This window comes from Astyanax mexicanus, chromosome 12 (assembly GCF_023375975.1).
Source record: "Astyanax mexicanus isolate ESR-SI-001 chromosome 12, AstMex3_surface, whole genome shotgun sequence".
Classification (NCBI taxonomy): Eukaryota; Metazoa; Chordata; class Actinopteri; order Characiformes; family Acestrorhamphidae; genus Astyanax; species Astyanax mexicanus.
In genome coordinates, this window is record NC_064419.1 from 35,107,717 (window position 1) to 35,128,422 (window position 20,706).

The 20,706-nt window shown below is 37.8% G+C and overlaps 1 protein-coding gene across 1 annotated transcript; it reads right to left on the minus strand.

The window, feature by feature from the left end:
• Nucleotides 1–3,180: 3,180 nt before the first annotated feature.
• Nucleotides 3,181–19,757, minus strand: bnip3la (BCL2 interacting protein 3 like a). Its single transcript, XM_007247210.4, has 6 exons — nucleotides 19,623–19,757; nucleotides 9,045–9,306; nucleotides 7,374–7,455; nucleotides 7,089–7,195; nucleotides 6,341–6,496; nucleotides 3,181–6,041 (listed from the first exon to the last, which is right to left on the minus strand). The coding sequence occupies exons 1-6, from the start codon at nucleotides 19,675–19,677 to the stop codon at nucleotides 5,993–5,995; spliced, it is 711 nt and encodes a 236-aa protein (XP_007247272.3). The 5' UTR covers nucleotides 19,678–19,757; the 3' UTR covers nucleotides 3,181–5,992.
• Nucleotides 19,758–20,706: the final 949 nt, after the last annotated feature.

The window sequence follows — 20,706 nt, forward strand, 5'->3', positions numbered from 1 at the left end:
CTTTAATGCAAACAAAACAAGAAATACAGTCTTTATACAAGTGTGGTGAATCATTCATCACATATCATACAAATGACGGTCTTACAAATGCTTTGGCTGTAAGGAAAGTTCAGAACCCTTTGTCCATATTTTAACAGGATTTCAAGAAAAAGATACTCTAGGTCATTTTGGGGCTCACAATTAAACAAAAATACTGTTTTTGCTTTTGAATTTTAAATTGGCAAACTAAACTGAACCATTATTATTCATACTTGTTGCCAAATATTGTATAAGCTGAAGTCAAGGCCTAGACCAGTCATATCAGCAAAGAATTTGTGTGGCTGCAGCTTTTCATTCCAGCCAAGCAGAAAAACATGGCAACAGACTGACCAGCTGATTAAACTATTTTTTTTTTTATGAAAACCTGTAGCCACACCAGCTGAGTTTTACTATTGCTGGTTAAATCTATTTTCATGGAAGAGACTTTTCAGGCAGTTTCCCAAACAGGGATTAAGAATATTCCTAGTTTTTATTTTATTATTCATACTTCAATGGAAAAAAACTAATTTAAAATGTTGCGCAATCCAGAGCTAGGATTAATCCCTGGCTGAGAAATGCCCCATAATGTTCAAAAGTACTCAAACAATTTCTAATGAATGAATTCAGCTTATCAAGCTTTAAATTGTTTATTTATTTGTTGTTATGTAATATATTATTATTTTATATGGAAGTATTTAAGCGATGACATTGCTGCCATTGAGCAAAAGGCATTCAATTGCAAACACAGATTATATAACATTAATTACAATTGAACCAGCTAAAGGTCATGGAGCCCAATGCCAAGGATAGGCTTGAGAAGGGGTGTTCAGGATCGATATTGATGTACACCCCCAATAACACCATAATTAAGACTAGTATTGGACTGCACATTAAAAATGAAATATTGTCTACGAACTGGGCTTCATCTCAATCAGGGAAACGGCCCAATAGGGATTAAGCCTAGTCCTAAACTACAAATCTCCTTCAATTGAGAATCTCTGTTCTCAGCGCTGTATAGTCCCAGTATAGTCTTAATCCCTCTCTGGAGTCTTTTTGAGGAATTGTTTGAGGAGGCTTGCTGCAAACAAAATTTCAATGTGCAAATTGCTCTGTAATACTCACTTTAATGTGTATAATAATAACATATTGGGAGTTGATTTGTTGAAAAGTTTGTATTTAAAGGCTCAAGTTTGTGAACAAAAATTCCAGCATGCAGTAATTAAGGCAGGCTGAGGAAAATGGAGCAGAGGTGCTGGCAAAACGAAAAAACGAGTAAATATTACTCAACCGATGGACGTAATAATGGACAGAGTTCTTCTGGAACCTGGTAAACGACCAAAAACAAAGAGACACAACCCAAACAAAAGATGAACAAATGATAAAGTCTCCGTTCCAGTCGTGGCTTGTGCCTTTGTCTTGTTTTGTAATAAAGCAAAAGGGCCCCTAACATCTTGAAACACTTCTCTTTTCAAAACACTGATCTGAAAAATTCACTGAAGCATAATAAAGTCCACTTGATATTCCAGTTTTACAAAAGCATTTATTCCACCAGTAACACTGGTTAACCATTTCAGGCACGAACAGACCAAAGTCTGTCGAATTGTCAGATTTACTGAAGCAGATTTGGGTTGTCATTACTAAAGTGGCTTCTCTGAGTAACCACTAAACACCAAGTGGCATTGACTAGATCACTTGCATTATTTATTTAATAACAGTAGCAGGCTGGAAAGTTTCAGGTTGGTTTATGTGCTCAAAAAGACATACAATATTCACTGTGCTGGTCAAAACATCAGGGTTAGCAGGGCCAGACCAAAGCTTCTCACAGCGGACAAGCGTACTGAATTGTCAGTAACAGAAGGCTTAGAAGGATACATCAGTTGTGTCCTTTACATTGCTCTGAGAATGTAGCTCAAGCTTTGAGGAAAAACAACAGTTCTTACATCTTTTTTTTCCTGTGTGCTTCATATTAACTATGCCCATAAATCAGTTTTTTAAAATAAAGTGTACACTTCCTCTTTCATCTAAACACAACAGCAAAGTAAATAAATAAAACTAGGTGACTAACTGTGCCTCAATGGGTTAACCTGTAGGTTTCTGTTATTTATTAATTAAAAAGTTATTTATTCAAGAATTGAAGAATGCCCCTCCGCTGCCATGCACACGGTGTTCTCCATATCCGTTACATGCATCAGGACAGGAGAAACCACCACTAGACTCCAGGACACATGCTTGCCTGTCTGCTGGGACAGAGTACCAAAAACACACAACCTCAGTGTAACGGTGCACCGACAAAGCCATGCATTCACACTCGGAGCTCAAGGGAAAGAATTCACACGTCCCACACACAGACACACACACACACACACAGTCAGACATGCATTAATTAAATAACACCTTACTTCCATCTGTACGCAGACAGGCTTTCCACTGTTCAGTTAAATAAAATTTAAACATCTAAAATGAAATGTGAATGAAAAACATGACAAAATTAGGAAAGTGCTGTTTAGCTGTGAGAAAGATTTTTGGGTGTTGTCACTCTTTAATCTTTAATTACATTTAATTAATTTACGTTTAATTAAACTCTGGCTAAAAATGCATTTAAACCACTGTTTAATGTGTCTAATCCGTGGTTTGTGATTCCCACTTAGGCCATACACTGTAATATAACTTTTTTCATAATACTATACACAGTTCAGTCAGAATACTGTGATCATCTCCTTGTTTCCACATCAATTGACCATCTTATCAGTTTTATTGACATAACCAGAGCACTTTGCTTCTGAAGGACTAGAGGATGATCAACACAAACTGTGCAGCAACAAAGGAGCTTCTAACACACCCCCATCATGCTGACAATGATCCACCACCCATACAATAGCTACACTATGATGGTTCTGGTAAGTACTAACTATTGAAGAACAGGGTAAAAAAAAGAATACAGATGGCATAGATATCAGAGTAATTATAAAACTACAAAGTGCTTCATTATGATCAGTGAAGCTGACATAACGGAGGTGGTAATATTAATATTTTGATTGAACTGTGTATATAAAATCACAAGATCACTGGTAATATTTCAGTTTTCAGTCAAACTAAAGTGGAACGTGCAACACATATGAATGAAATGACAAACACAAATAAAAACATGTATTCGTGAGAATGCTGGGTTGTACTTGGAATTTTTAATGCGTTTTTCGTTCAATATGTGGTCAAATAAAATAAAACTACTATATATTCAAAAGAAACACAGCCAGGGGTTGCCAACCATGAGGGCCCTGCCCTCCAATCTGAACATATTCCAGTCATTCTAATCCAAGCAAAAAGAAAAAAAATAATAATAAGAGAAATACACAAAGATGCAAAACGGAAAAAAAAACTATAATGTGCGTAAAATTTACAATATTCCCACCTTTCAACACAGGGCGGGTCTAGTTTATTTCGCTGTAATGAGCTACAACTCTTCTCTTCATTCACAGTTTCTTTTTTTTGTCCCAATTCAGGGTTCCATCTTCCAAAGCAGATCCAAAGCTTGGAATGATGTGTTCATGCAAAAGGGGACAAAATGGGCGCAAACAAAATGCGTGAGGTGTTTAAGAATATCACTAACATAAAGAAGCCCCTCTCCTTCAGGACCAAACAAAACATGTACAAGGAATCAGAACAGTGTGGGTAATGGTGGACTATCACTGCTGTTGATGTCACAGTTGTGAAATTAGGTATGTTGTGAGTAATGCTAAAGAGGCGGGATGACTGGTGAGGTAATAGCTCTGAATTTCCTAGATTTATCTAGCATATGCATCTGTGGATACAATGGGATGTCAATGTGATGCATCAATCCTCAACTGTTCTGGGTCAAAAGGGTTTAAAATAAGAGACTTAAATATACATTTAATTTGTAATTTATATCAATGTAAGTGTCAGACGCTATGTTCAGACTGGCAGCCCAAATCCAACAATATTTGGCATATCTATTGAAGATACGTTTTGATGACCAGAAAAGCAAATCCGATATGAATACTTACACAGGTTTGAGAAACAAATCTGATTTAACTGCAGTGTGAGCACAGGTTAAATTACATTTTAGAATTTAAGCTTGGCAAGGTAAAGGAATAAGTAGGGGGGAAAACAAACAAGATGACAAAAAAGCACAAAATTGCTGACTGTATATTGTACCTTGTAAATGAAAAAGTTCTGATGAACGAAAAATATATATCTATATATATATTCTCACTTCACTTAAACATTGTTGTATACAACAGATGTTCACAGAAATGCTTCACATTCTACACAAATAAATGAATGGATCTGGGCCTCCACAACAAAACCAAAAAGCTTCAAAAGGTGTTGGGCAAAGATGAAAATGGAGTAGAAAACAAACAAAAAATAATAATTGATAAGAGACTTAAACTCAATTAACTCAAACATATCACAAGGGTCCTAGCAGTATGTGCAAGATGTACTGTTTAAATGTGTTGATGCTGGGCCTTACATGTGCTTACATGTAAGCATCACAGTGGAGAGGCCCTTTGGCACCAGAAAGCATAGTACGTAGATTTCTGCAAGACCGGTCTAGGACAGCATAATATGCATTCAAGGCAAATAAGTGTTGACTGACCAGTCATGTATCTTTTAGGAATTAGGAAGAACATGCACAGGTGTCTGTGAGCGGCACCATGATCCGTCTATCACACCCATTTTTACCCATTTTAAACCTTTAATCCATTAAATGTGCTGCCTATACTTGCGATGGCCACAACTTTTGTGAACTTTATTAAATGTCACTACAAGTCTAAGAGTTGTATCCAATAGGAGGAAATACATGTCAAATTTCCCCCTCCTTAACTCCCACATCCTCAGCTTATCTACTTGTTTATCCCTCCAGTATACAAAAAAAAAAAAAATCATTCTCCATACCTATAAAATTAGGGTGTAAATTTTGAGTTCCCTATCAAACCTCCAGATTGTGAGCTCCTTTTTGCTGATCAGAAGAAGAAATGGAGTGAAAACTATTAATCAGAGAGTGGCAACTGCTCCATTGAAGAATATCAACTAACCAATAGGTTGCAATATAAACTATAGTAGAGAGCATATGACTCACGAATGTTCAGATAAGAATTCCATCTAGCTTTAACAGTCTATTGAAAGCTTTCACTTTTAAGTTACGCTTTAAAAAAATTGAGAAAATAAATATATCTATGTAGTAATAATTAAAAAAACTGTGTTGGTGTAGTTCAATTAAAAATGACAAGAATTGAAGAATTAAGTACATGCTGGGATTTTCTCCATAGATGGCACAGCTATCTTAATCTTAATTAATCAACTTCGAACACAATCTCTCTGTCTAAAGGCGCTTAAAAAAAAAAAAAAAAAAAAAAGGGAGCTGACTGCAAAATATTCTAGGCTACTTCCAAAAGCAACTGCAGCATCAGTCAGTTACAATTCTACTAGGTCACTACTAAACCCAACAACACGACCGTGCATTTGTATCCTAAATACAAAGCACACTGTGAATATAAAGTGACAGTTTGTGACAGTAATGTGCTGCTGGTTGTAGTTGTTGTAGGAATTGTGTAGGTTTTGGGAGCCACAGATGTTACTTCTGTACGCAGTTTGCATACCAGTGTAAAAGAAGGTAAGAAAGGTCAGTTACTAACTACTATCTGCATGTTAAAACAAGAAACTTTAAACAAAACACCTAAACATGTTAGTTAGCCACAGCGCTATAGGCAAAGTAAAACATCAACACAAGACTAGATCGACAAGTAGATCTTCTCCCAGCTTCTTTTGGTGATGGGTCCTAAACACGAGAATGATGAGTGGGAAGAATAGAGACAGAAAGTGTGTGGGAGGAAGGAGAGAACGAGGCAGAAGGGAAGAGAGAGAGAGTATCTAACAAAGATGTCGAAGATGTTTGGACACAACTTTGCCACCACTGCGTCTGATGGAGCTTTCAGGCACTGGTATAAGTTTGGGTTTAAAAGGAACTGGTGGAGGGTGTGGTCAGCCTTTTGCCAATGTAGACCCTAGAAAGAACAGAGAGCGCACACACAAAAGATAGATAATCAGATCAAAGAGTATCCAAGTCACTGTTCCTGAACTCTATCTTGGAGCTACCCTGCATATTTTAGTGGATTTCTGTTCTAACACACACCATGCAACTCTGAATAGGCTTTTAATAAACTGATTTTTTGAATCAGGTGTGCTGGGAGCAGAAAAAAATCTAAAATTTACAGATATAAGAGTCACACGTTTTCAAAAATGATTTTAATGCCTATTTAATATCTCATAAGCAGGCAGGTTTCTAAATTGCACTGACACTCACCCCAGTCCCAGGGCGAGAATGTGAGAGAGCAGCAGAGAGGGGATGAACACTTTGAGGAATTCAGCAGAGAAGACCCCTCCTTTCTTCATAGCTCCAGTCTTTCTCATACTCAAAGAGACCGAACCTGAACGCTTTGGGTGTCGGAACTGGAACTCCCTGTGAAAAGCAGGTCGTATCACATAAATAAATCATGTTGTACACAATCAATCAATCCCTATTGACTTTAGAGAAATTACAGAAGAAGCCAGAGAGCTGTGATAACTGTTTCCTACACATTCAAAAGACTCTTGGAAACTGGAAAAAAAAAAGGTACAGGAAAAGGTCTGGCTGACCCACATGGTAATGCCTGTGGACAATTCTCTATGATGGCAGATGAATAAAATACATCTTAATAAGCAAATCCCAATAATTATGGATTTATTGGTGTCAGTTACACAGAATTTCAAAACTAAAATTCTTGAGTGCAGGTTTGTCTTATTCTTTCGATTAGCACCATCAAATGTAGTAATGAAGCAGTAACTTTAGTAAGTCTCATTTGGTGGGTGGGGGGATGAGTCTTAAGGAGTTTAGAACATTTATGTGATGCCATATATCGATGAGACACAATCGAAACATATTGCGGAATCATTGTATTGTCCCACACCTGTTGTACATGTTCTAAATAATTTTTCAAAATTTTACAGCATGTGGGTACAGAAAGGTTTATACTTGGATATGCATGTCCTGCATTCAGTGGAAGGCCACTCACTTGGGAGGTATATTTTCAGGCCGACTGGACCAGTCTGACACCCAGCTCTCGCCTTTATTCATGAGGATGTCGTCCTCTCTGTCCTTATCCAGACTGTCGTCCTCTGACTGCACACAAGGAGGAGAACATAAGAGACAGCAATGAGAAACATCCATATTAAAACCAGGAAACAATATACACAATGTCCCTCATTCATCTTATCCGTTAATCACAAAGTGAACACCTGCTGCTCAAGAGGTTATTCAGTAAGAATGGCACGAGGACAAAAGTAGTCATTAGTCTTACCTGACAATCTCTCTCACTGGGCATTTCCACATCAAAGGTGATCAGACCTTCATCGTGCTCAGGACTGTGGGGTCTGGGGGGACTGCAAAGTATACAAAATTGATGAAAAATACTGTCAAAATAAAACTTTTTTTGGAAAGATCAACTTCAGCTATTGCAAGCAACCAGAATAAAACAGCCACTGTGGCACTAAGCAAAATCAGAATCGCTAACCACTGCTACTGATTTGAAACAAATCTTGGGCTGTGAAAAATCAAGCAAAGCACCCAGTGAAGCAAGAACAGGTAATTAAATAAAATGTTACAGTACCATTTAGTTGTGCAGTCCATAGGATAGAGGACATTGAAACATGCTTTTAAACCTTCCCAAAGTGTGACATGATGTTAAAGACTGGACAAGATATGAGCCACAAAAAAGCCAATGTAAAAACATTTTATTCCAAGTCCAGCTGGAGCATTTATGCTGATCTATTTATCATGGAATTTTTAAACAATACAAAATGTACAAATATTTGTCTATTTCTTTCGGACAGTGATGAAGAGCTTGCATGTGACTAATGTAAGTAATTCAAAACATCTCCAGCAAATAAATATACAGTCAATCTTGTTTAGTGTTACTTTATGTAATCTTAAGAAGTGCACAAAAAAAAACACAGATTTCCTAAAAGCTCTTACAGCCCCTGAAATCCTTCAAATCCTCAGTGGCACTGGCAGGACTGTCTAGAGTACTGACAGTGAGTTTAATTTATCCACTGGCAGGGTTTAACCTCAAACTTCACTGAACCTGATTTTATTGCCCATCTTTTACAAAAACAAGTTTGTCTTAGAAGCACCATAGACAACCTATCTTTCGATTCTTCCTGCCCTCACCTTAAAAGGCCAACTTGATTTAGATTTATCTAGCTCATTTTATTTTGTAATAAAATATTTCGCACAGCATAGCATCCATTTCAAAGTCTTTGTTCAAATTATTTGTTTTTGCTTACTTCATCTTTTTTGTTTTTTTGTTTGCTTTTGTTTTGTGGCTTTTTGTGGCTTTATTGACTGATTATCAAAATAATTGGTAAGCCAAGACAATTATTTTACTACAATCACCCACTAACTGCAATGTTACAAATTAAGGAATATGGGCTGAGACTTAAGGCACGTATGGCTCCAATAAGAATAGGAAACGGAATAGGAATAAGGCACAGTCAGACCTGCTGTACAGTATATGACTAAAACATATACAGCACTGGAAATTAAGAGACCACTTTAGTTTAGCTTTCAGACCTCAAAATAATGCAAAGAAAACAAGTTCATATTCATAAAGTTTCAAGAGTTCAGAAATCAATTTTTGGTGGAATAACCCTGTTTTTAATGCATTTTGGCATGTTCTTCTCCACCAGTCTTTCACACTGCTTTTGGATAAATTTATGCCACTCCTGAAGCAAAAATTCAAGCAGTTCAGTTTGGTTTGATTGCTTGCAATCATCCATCTTCCTCTTGAGTATATTCCAGAGGTTTTCAATTTGGGAAAATCAAAGAATCTCATAATTTTTAAGTGGCCTCTTATTTTTACCCAGAGCTGTATGTTGTATATATTACATATACATTAAACATTCACCATGTACTACAATGCATATCTAGCATTGACACTACATGTCTTCTGTTCTGATCTCAGTTCTCTTACCTGTTACAGGAGGAGCTGCTGGGGCTGGACTCATGTTGGGCGTCCAGCAGGATTTTCTCCATGTCTCCATTATGGATGGAGGAGGATGAAGGGACATGCTCAAGGCCTCCTACCAGGCTCTCCTCCTCCACTTCCTGTACAGCCTGCAGGGGAGTTGAGGACTCTCCTACATTTCCATTGCCGGCAGGGGGGGCCAGGCCAGGGGTCAGCTGCTGGGGGGCTGTCCCCGTGTTCCCATTCAACTCCAACTCCACCCAGGAGCCTGAGGAAACCAACCAAGAAAAGGCTAAATTCTTACATGCCCCTTACAAGTAATGAGGAACTAACAAGTCAAATAAAAAGTATTGTGATAATGTAAGCAGCAACAACTAGTTTTGTGCATATTACCACATTAGGTGCATGTTAAACAAAGCATTTAGACCAAAGATTTAGACCAATTACAGAGCTTATGAAAACATAAAGCAGTAGAAAAACCAGTGCAACCAGAAAATCTGCATACTAACTAAGCAGATGACTGGATGTCAGCTCTTCGTGCTATTGTCTTATTCTAATATATTTTTTTTATTAAACTTAATGTCTGCAAATATATTACATTTAAAATGCATTTGTAATACTGTCCAAGTGTTAATTGCAATAAACAATTTAGTTATTTAGTTCGTTTCTCTGATACATGTTAATGTAATACCATAATAATATAATTGCAACCCTTTAAAAAGTAATGTACTTTTAATTATTAGGAATATTCAGACATTAGAATTAAAAATTAAAATGTATTGATTGGTTCACCGGGCTGCACAATATATTGTTTTAGCATCAATATCAAAATGTACACATTTTTGCAATGTAAAATGACATTTTCCAAAAAAAAAAATATTGCTGCTCAATACAAATAGAAATTCACACTATTCTCATTTTACATGAGAATATCATATATTTTAATCCAATTATTGATCCACAGAGTTTATACTAGTGAAGTTTGGTGAACATTTCTGTATTTATTTTATAATATATAAAATTTAGAAATACACTGCAGAAAAACAAAATATTGTAATCTCAATTTTTACCAATTTTTGCAGCTATACAGGCTTATTCACTTTAATGGCCGACTTGCTAAACATCCCACAATGGTCAATATATAAGTGTACAAAATGACTGAATATAACGTAACTAATGTGACAAACATAGTTCTAGGGTTACGCATTTACACGATTATGTAGGCTATTGGATCAGATAAAATTATAATTTTCATCTGTTCGACATTTGATCCAGTATCAGACAAATACAGAAATCAGTATCAGACTGGAACACCCCTAATTATATGATGGCCCTGCTAACATTCAAACCTTCAAAAGGGGGCTCCAAAGAAATGGGCTAGTACACATCAGATACTATTTATATGAAACTGCACTTCACAACAGATTACGCTCTACTGTTGGCTTTAGCATATACATGAGACATGTCTGGGTGCTGTCTGACCCTTGCTGTTGCTAAGCAACACTGTCTTTGGGCAGAAGCACCTCATACATAAAGTCACTGACAGAAACATGCTTTAGAGCCATGTTCTACACATGCAATTTATACGCAAAGTTTATTTTTCCTTTTGTACTTTACTGTTTAAATTTAAACACATTCCAGACACCATATTAAGTGGCTAATGCAGAGATAGCCTAATCAGAATCTTCAGGGCTGATTTTGATCTAAGATGGTCTATCAGTTTGATTGTAGATGCCGGGGCTGACTGTAGATGATGGGGCTAAATGACAAATTACCCTTTTCTAATCATACAGGACTTGATTTACTGCATATTTATTGCCTCTTAAGATGAAATATTTCTTACTTTCTGAAATAATTAAAAACACTTTGAATTCCCATACAGAACTGCACTGTGAAGCTAAAATAGTACATATAATCCAAAAAGTTGTACTCTTGATGGTATTTAAATGTGATCTGTACTCTTGAAAGGTGTATCCCGTTAGTGGTGCTATTCTCCCTCTTCTTTAGGAGACTGTTAGTCTAACACATTTGACAAATAAATGCGTTTGATACAGATAATACAAAAAAACTGTGAAAATCCGTAATTTCTGAATACTACATGACAATGTAGACAAATATCGGATTGCTAATCGCATATTTTGGCTAAGAACTAGATATAGATCAGTAGCTGAAAATGAATACTGAGCCACAGCTAAACAATCTTTCTTTCTCTAGTAAGAACACAAATAAGGCTGCACTAAAATAGAACCAGACCCTTGCAAGAAAAGCCAGCAAGGGTCTTTGCCAAGGGCTTGATGGCATTTTGGAAAAATGCTACATTAATGAAGAGCTGGCACTGACTAAGCATAACCCGACATCTCCACTTTAACATCCGGATCTTATCCTGTTGATAAGACAGCGTCCTTTATTTCACCCTGTGTTTTTTCCCCTTCTTTCAATCAACAACATTATAGGGGCTTTTTGTATTTGCCCACTGCCAGACCAGTTGCCATGGCAGTGCATGAGTCCAGCATTCCATGGGCTTTTCATCAGAGGGCCATCAGTTGTCACCCTGCATTAAAACAATAAAAACCTCAGGGATACACTCCGCCCAGTTGCCTAACAAAAGGACCAGTGAGTCGAGCCCTACTGTGCTGTCCAGAGCTTTTACTGACCAAGCTGGAGCTGATTCTGTCTGTAAGATCAATACAGGAAGGCTCCAGAATACAGCCAGAATGTTGTATTGCAGTGACACTTCTATGAGTAATAAAGTGCAATGTTATTCCTTATTTAAACTTTGCATTTACTGTGTGAGATAAAATATGACCAGAACTATCCTTTAGGACAGGGGAAATGAGGAAATGTCCCAGTCAGGTCTCTTAACGCTGAGCATCAGCCAATACTGCTCTGATACAGTCTCCAGATCCAGTGTTTAAGTAAACAATACAGCCACACAGTTCATATAAGGTGTGCTGCAGATTAATACTTAAGTAAAATTGGTTGATTTTTAGTAACAGTTTACATAGATTCAAACGGATGACTTTATTTACCTTCTGAGAACTAGCTTCACTCTGAACACCATGTTTAACACAAAGATTCAGAACTGAACCGGTATTAAAATTGCTGATACTGAGCCATTAAAACATGCCTGGATCGGATCCAATCCTGACAGGCTCCAAATGTCCTGAAGAACATAAATAAATCCAGAGATGTCAACAACTCCATAGATGTGAACAGATTAATACCTCTACACTAGGGGTGTCACGATTTCGATATTTTAATTACCGTATTTTTCGGACTATAAGGCGCACTTAAAAACTTTTAATTTTCACAAAAATTGACAGTGCGTCTTATAATACGGTGCGCCTTTTGTATGGATTTTACTCGTCAGTTTGTAAGGAGCAGTAAACACACACTCCGTGCAGCGTTATAGAGAGTTTCAGTGCTATACAGAGTCCAGAGCGTGCAGCTCCGAGGCTGAGCAGCAATAGCATTAGCTAGATGCTAACCGCTAAGCTAGCTAGCTTATTCACTGAGATCAGTATTATCTAAATTTTACTCGTCAGGTTGTAAGGAGCAGTAAACACACACTCCGTGCAGCGTTATACAGAGTTTCAGTGCTATACAGAGTCCAGAGCCGTGCAGCTCCGAGGCTGGAGCAGCAAATAGCATTAGCTAGCTTATTCACTGTTCAGAGATCAGTATTATCTAAATTTTACCCGTCAGGTGTAAGGAGCAGTAAACACACACTCCGTGCAGAGCAGCAATAGCATTAGCTAGATGCTAACCGCTTAGCTAGCTAGCTTTTTCACTGTTCAGAGATCAGTATTTTCTAAATTTAGCACTTTTAATACTGCTGGAGCAGTATTATTAGAGTTAGATGCTAATCGCTAAGCGTTCACCGTTCAGAGGTGAGTTATCGGCCTGTAAGTCTGTGCTGCTTTGCCTGGCTAGCATTAGCTAGATGCTAAGCGCTAACTCTCTCAGAGGTGAGTTTTATCAGCCTGTAATCTGCTTGTTTACAGTGTTAAAACAAGCTACGGGGGACGAATCGCTAGCTAATATCTCACTGTCTTACCAGAACACGCAGGATTACTCAGTGTAACGCTGTCGTTTAAGTTTGGGTTAACTTTACTAGTTTAGGTGACTAGCTAGCGTGCTAGCGGATAGCTATGCTAACGCTGGTGCAGCAAGCCTTAGTGGACATCTGGAAATCTAAGCTTACTGTAAATAAACTGAAGCACGTTACTCACCCAAATAAACAGTTTTCAGGAGAGGAATCTGTGTAGATTAATATCCAGCACTCGTTTGACTTTGAAATAGCTAGATTTGTATACTGAGACGCTCCACCGGCAAGCGACCACCCCCGGTGGGGGAAGGGAAACATGGCGCCACCCCTGTTCACTTTGATATAGGCACCCTTTCTAGTGTCACTTAACGCGCCTTATAATGCGATGCGCCCTATGTATGGAAAAATAGCAGAAAATAGGCGTTCTTTGATAGTGCGTCTTATAATACGGTGCGCCTTATAGTCCGAAAAATACGGTATGTCATGGTCTCAAGCATCGAAGTCAAAAAGGTGAACGGCGATCCCTCCCTCTAAGTTACGCAAGCACGCGCACGCTCTACGCAAATGGCGCAGAACGCTACGCAAATGGCGCAGCACACTGTAGCCGACGCCACAGATATTGTGACTGCTTAAAGAGCAGCCCTTTCTCCAGAGAATGTGGACATTCTCATCTTCTTAAAGAAAAACTTGAAAATATAAAAATAACAGTCTAACCTCAAATATGTTAATAGTTTTGGTACCTTAAGGAGCATCTTTCTCTCAGATAAAGTTAATATATCTTTGTTAAAGACAAAAACTTGTCATTCTCAGGGACTGAAAAAGTCTTAGTCTTATTTTTCATGTTTAACTCTTATAGTAGGATAGAGTTCAGTTTGTTAAGGCTCTTATTGTTCTATTATTTTGTACATGACTGTTCCTGTATTTTTTTATTATTTATTTTATGTTGCACATTGCTGTTTTAATAGTGCACACTAGAGGCCGACCGATCGATCGGCCAGCCGATTTAATCGGCCGATTTTTGTTATTTTTTTATCAATCGGCATCGGCCGATTTTCTTATTTGGCCGCGCCGATTTTAATCCGGCACATCTGCGGGCAGCTACTTGGAACGCAGCGCAAGGTTTCAAGAGTGAGCAAGACTTTCAACGGGTAAGGCATCCATTTTTACAATCCAGTGTCCCAAAGTCTATATTTTCTCTCATGATTAGTAATCTGTGATGTTGCTTCATTTACTGAAAAAGAATAGAATTTCAACTGCATCGGTGTTGTAGCATTTCTCTCCAAACGAAACTATGCTTAGCGTTGATGGCAGGAGTGCATTTGGAATGCGATCTGACTATGCAAGGCAAGCCCTATCTATAAGCTCTAGTATAAAATAACTGACGTCTCTTCTTCAGAAACGAAAATCTAAGTAAATAAAATCAAATTAACACTTGATATTTTCAGTATTTAACCTCTTAACACGCCCTGGCCCGCCGGCGGGCCAGAAAAATATGATATTTAATATCTGGCTGTGTTTATGAATAGTTATAGGTTCAATATAGACACCCAATATACCATTTTAAAGCTTAGAATCCTTGCTTTTCAGTTATATAGCCTATTAAGCTGTATCTCCTTTCAGACAATAAACATTTAGGGCGAAATATGCCTTGGTTATGAAAATATTAAATCATAATTTTCATATTTCCGTTTATCGGACGTCCATATTTGATCGAATGCGGACATGTTATACACCATTCGAACCGTCTGGCTCTCCGGATTCCGAAACTGTGCTCCGTTTTAGTGTAGGATGTATGAATTAGAGCTGAAAGAGCGCGTTGCAGCGCGTGTTCAGAGTTGAAAAATGCACAGGTTTGGTCCTGTAGTTGCCTAAAGTCACTCCCCCCACCCCCCCTCCCCCCCCCAACACCCACCAGCGCGTCCCCCACTCTCTTACCTTCAAAAAGAGCCCAGACTCAAGAAAATCCATCAATCCAGTCTCCTATAATCCACAGTTATATCCACCCCGCGCGAGGAATAATGTGAGACGGAATCTTAACTTTAATTCCGAATTAAAAGCATTTTATTCGACGCTACGCCGAATCTGGCCCACAGCCAGACAGGGCGGAGCCTACTGGACATGACGGTATGAGAATGAGGTCTCTCAGCCAATCAGGTGGCGAGCTCGGCCAGCTGAAAGGCTAAGGAAGAGAGATGCTTGGCCACAGAAACTTTCTCTAAAGACTTTCCACTCAGCAGAACAACCGCTCTTAAAGAGACACTGCGGATTTCTGTTTGTATATGAGTAGACCACACAAAAACCCAGAGTTTACTGCAAAATGAGTTATAAAAGTGGTAGTTTTTATTCTTATAAAGTTTCCAGTCCTTTGGAGAAAGAAAAGATCATTACTGGTTCAAATCACTATAACTTCTAACCAGTAATAGGTAGCAGTTAAAAATTTTATATGATGATTGTAAACACATTATAGTAAAATATAGAGCTGTCAAAACACTTCATCCATATAAATAGTTCATTTTATGTGTCTGAAAATAAAAAAAAATAATAGAAAATCTGAAAAGCGCCTAAAAATTTTCCTGGTTTTTACCATATTTTGGCCATTACATGTTCAATTGAATAATTAAAATGCCTTAAATGAATTGTGTAAAGGCTTCTAAGTAATCCTCCTCTTACTAGTATGATTTTAAGCATGCCAAATAAGTATAATACGATAGCATATCGGCCCTAAAAATCGGCAGGTCACATCGGCCATCGGCTGACTCTGACCACTAATGATCGGTATCGGCATCGGCCTTAGAAAAACCCATATCGGTCGGTCTCTAGTGCACACTGCTGCTACCAATGAAAGCCACTAGATGACATTACATATATATCTTAACTAAATGATTTAAATTTGACCATTAGTCAAATTAGTCACTTTGCTTCACTTATATCAAGCCCACCTTTTGAAATAAGATACTGTAAATTTGATGAATCAAACCAATGAATGACCATAGACTAATCTAAAACTGGCATAGGCCTCTCTGCTGTAAAAAAAGAAAAAGAAAATCGAGAATCGAATCGTGACCCTAAAATCGGAAATAAAATCGAATCGAGGATTTAGAGAATCGTGACACCCCTACACAGATATAATTCACAAGCAACTTAAGCCATGTGGGTCAAGTTATACAACACACTGTTTGGGGACTTCTCTTGCTGCTGGTTGCGTCGGTGCTACTGCCTGGCTTCCAGACCGGCTTTAATGGAATCCACCGAAGGGCCAGGGGTGGCAAAGGGAGGGGAGGAGGATTATGTAATCTTTGGCATGCTGTGTTGAGGTAAATCAAACTGTTCTCTTTTCCTCGCTCTCTTTCTATTCAATCCCCCACTGTCTCTGTAACCCAGTTCTGTCTGTGTGCCATGGAGGTCGCAAAGCCTCCCACAGTGTGTCTTGACACCCAATTTGGGCTTGGGAAACATGGTGACAGTGCCTTGTTTACAAATATGCGTGTATGGAAAGCTTGGTCATGTTGGCCGGAAAGGTCTAGAGGACTTAGAACACTCTGATATGTAAAAATGCGGGTCATCATTATGCAGAAAAAGAGAGAGACTAGCTCTCCAAACCAAGATTACGTTGTAGAGCATATGCAGGCTGTGTAAACAAAGCCAGATTTAATGACTTTAGGTTCTAGCCAGAGACATGTGTGGACTTGTTCCTCTCTGCCTCCAGAACAGAGTACAGAGTGGACACAGACTCCGAACAATCTATACAATACAAATGTTTGAACAACTAGGCCAGTTTAATTGTTATTAATTTAAACCTGCATAACCGTTAAAATAAGGGAAAGCTGTACTGTTAGCATGTTCTGTGACAAATACACATACCGGTAGTAAGATCAGCCACAGGCAGATACAATTCACTACACAGATTTAAATCTATTCATAGTTCTCTGTCTTATGTAATCTCCCACTGCCAGCAAAGAAGCAAAACAAAACATAATGAGTCATTCATTTTCTAACTACACTGAATAATGCTAACTGAAGCTCTTTTTCAATGACAGTGCTGCTTCATATTCCTTATCAGTTAAAATGTCTTAAAAATGCCAGTAACTCCAGGACTAGCTTTTATTAGCTAAAACAGTATATAAACCATGATTGTGCTAAATATCATTCTGTGTGGTGTGAAAAAATCTCCTCTAGTGCAGCATAGAACCAAAATGTACTGGCAATATAGAATGGGTTTAGTTTGCTTACTTGGCATGAAATGGTGATTTTTTTGTAGCTTTAAGAACGTACCCTTACAAATGCCCATCCATGCACCGATTAAGCTACTGTAGATAAAAATCATTATTGATTAATTTTCAAAGGGCAAAACAAGTTACGCCTGAAAGGGTGCAAGTAACCCAAGGACTAGCTTTTTTTTCTTTAGGTAATTTGAATCAGAATCTGTCCATGTTGTAGCTATGTATCAGTCTGTGTGGTGTGCAAAAATCTCTGCTGGTGCAACATAGAACCAAAATACACTGGCAAGTTGACACTGCTAGGACTAGTTTTATTAGCTAAAACAGTACATAAAATATCCATATTGGAGAAATGTATTAGTCCAAAATGCTCTGGCAAGAGACTGGCTTTTAGGTAGGTAAATAGCATTAATGTGTTGATTTTATTACAGCTTTAAGATTTGTATCCATGCACAGATTAAACTACTGTAGTTACAAATCATTACTGATTGTTTAGTAATATGTTTTTCACAGGACAATACAAAACCAGTTATGCCTGAGAGGGTGCAGAACAGCACAGTAACCCCATGATTAGTGTTGGGCGATATATCGATTCACTTGGTATTCTGGTTTTCATTTCCCCTTCGGTATGCATTCTTCACATACCGCCACATCACTAAAGGCACTACGGAGCAGCGTTGCATAGAATAGCACTGCCCAAAAAAGCATACCTGTACAGCTTGAATTTTTGGACTGTAAAACCAAAAATGTAACTGATAAACCGCTAATGTTACTCAAATACTTTAAATGGCTTCAAGAATGACATATAAGTGTAATTTGATACTAAACCTGTGTCTAACTTGTACAATAGACCATGAGAAATATCTCTTTGAACACTTTAAATTTTCAGTATTTTTGGTTATCATTTATAATATTTAGTGTATCTCTTTTTGAAAAGTATAATGTTAATATTCTTTAGCAGTTTTTCTGATAACGAAGTTAATCAAAGCCTTAATTCATAGACTTAGTGGTATACGTACTCCTAACAGTACAGTACGTCACAAACTTTATTAAAGCCCAGTAATGCAAAAAAATATTTTTAAATAATAATAATCAGTCTGTGTGGTAAACAAAAAGTGCAGCCCCTTGTGAGGGGATCTAAATAAATATATAAATAAATAAATAAATAAATGTGCAAAACTATGTTAAACTGTTTTGAGTAACTTTTAGAGGACAACAGTGAGAAGAAGCATTAACAGGCCATTTTTACCCAGACTACTAACTATAACCAGTTTTTACACAGTGAAAACATCACTGATCTATTATAGTCAGATAAACAAATGCTTTCTGTTGCTGTAAAATTCCAGATCTTATCCAAAACATGGCAAATAAATGTAGAATGCGTTAATCAATTTATTTAGCTAGGTTAGTGTTTTTTCCTCCATTTTGACATAAACAGCAGATTATATTTTGGACGTGCTGCACATTCTACCTGCAGCAGAACATGCATTTTTCAGAGTTTAAATATATATATATATATATATATATATATATATATATATATTTTTTTTTTTTTAAACCAGCGCAAAACCGTGTTAAACTGTATTAAGTAACATTTAGAGGACAGCAGTGAGAAGAAGTATTAACAGGCCATTTTCACCCAGAATAATAAGCTAACTATAACCATTTTAACCAGTGAAAACATCACTGGTTATGTGTTTTTTTTGTTGGTGGAAAATTCCAGATTAGATCATGGCAAATGAATGTGGTTAATTAAGGTTAGTGTTTTTTCCTCCATGTTGACATGAACAGCAGACTATATTTTGGACGTGCTGTACATTTTACCAGCAGCTATAAAAACGCTATAAAAAAATATAAAAAATATATAATTAATCAAACTAAAACAGCCTCTCCCTGAAACTGTAACACTTGCCTAGTTATTTATCTACCATTCCCCGCCCCCGCCACCATTTTTCTCAAACTCCTCTTCTGCCTTGTTTTGCCTCGAGTTAACCACGCCCCCTCAAAAAGCACTAATACACTATCTGATCACCGATTGGTCCACCACAGCTCAATCACGTCAAACTCCCGCCCAAAGCTTCACCCCTAGCGTTTCTATTGGTTCTTCTAAGTGACGCGTCCGGTCCTCCCTCCTCGGCCCCGCCCTGCCCTGCGCGAGGAGGAAATTCCAACTAGCGACCAAAGGGAAACAAAGGCGTTGCATAACAGAGTTAAACCCGAGCAAAAGGAACAGCGCGACACGGACTCGATAATAACAGACCCCGTGCCCGCCCGGACCCGCAGTTAGTTCTGCAATAGAAACAGCAGCAGCAGCGTTACCGTTCAGCCCGGGCTCCTCGTTGTTGTTCTGCTGCGCGGCGGCTGTGGCGGACATGTTGCCTCTACAGTCACTCGCGCGCCCTCCTGCACACGCTGCCGCCTCGCGAGCCTTCGTGGCTCCAACTGAATCAGCTGCGACGTCACCGCCTCTGATTGGATATTCGAGTCAGTCTGCTGAATCGACTCCCGCCAATCACCTGATTCAGTTTAATGATTCAGAATTGTTATTCGCATCTCGTACATAAAGAAACTGATCCAATGGTCCAATCCATTATTTACAGCTAGACCTGTCACAGTAACACATTTTATATGGACAATATACTGTCCCAGATATAAATATGATAAATGATCAAAGGTGTAAAAAAGATCTCATTCATTACTCATGTAAAAGTATACATACTAGGATTTATAATACTTCTGTATAAATTAAAGCATCAACGTAAGCTTTTTACTTAAGTAAAACTGTAAAAGTACTGCTTTCAAAACTACTTAAAGTATAGAAGTAAAAGTAATGAAAGGAGAAAGGAGTGAATGCTGCACAACATGAGCCTATAGTGCATTACTCCCCTCCCCAAAACACATTTTTCTAAAAGACATAGTAACTATAATGTTATATTAAAATGATAAGGGTAAAAAAATGGGGGATGCCCTGTGCTCCCTGTTTCAGCTGCATATATGCTCATTGAAAATAAATGCATTTTACTACATCGCAAATACATAAAAATTTCTCCTCAAAAACATAATTCGTGACATAGTGTGTTAAAGAAGCTTAGTTGGACATTTGGCTCGAGTTTTCCTGAGTCTCTGCATATATCATCTTCATACTAGGCTACATACATCTGCTATGTTCTTGCTGGATAAAGTTAATTTACTTTATTTAGATGGAGAGATTTATCTGGAAGGGTTTAAAATGTAAAAAGTATTCATGAAAAGATATTAGGTACTTGTCAACTCTGATTACTTTAATTTTTAACTTTGTCACCGAGAACATGATAATATAATAGCACAATGCAACTGTCCTCGTATAAAGAGCAATGTTCTCCTAGCAAGTATGAACATTCAGACCTTGCTAGTCAATATACCT

Excerpts from the sequence above, each read along its gene's own strand:
- bnip3la (XM_007247210.4), bottom strand. The coding sequence starts at position 19,677 with ATGTCCGCCACAGCCGCCGCGCAGCAGAACAACAACGAGGAGCCCGGG. Across the intron at positions 9,307-19,622 it reads CGAGGAGCCCGGGCTGAACG|GCTCCTGGGTGGAGTTGGAG; the intron begins GTAACGCTGCTG and ends TGGTTTCCTCAG. Across the intron at positions 6,042-6,340 it reads ATTCTCGCCCTGGGACTGGG|GGTCTACATTGGCAAAAGGC; the intron begins GTGAGTGTCAGT and ends TGTTCTTTCTAG.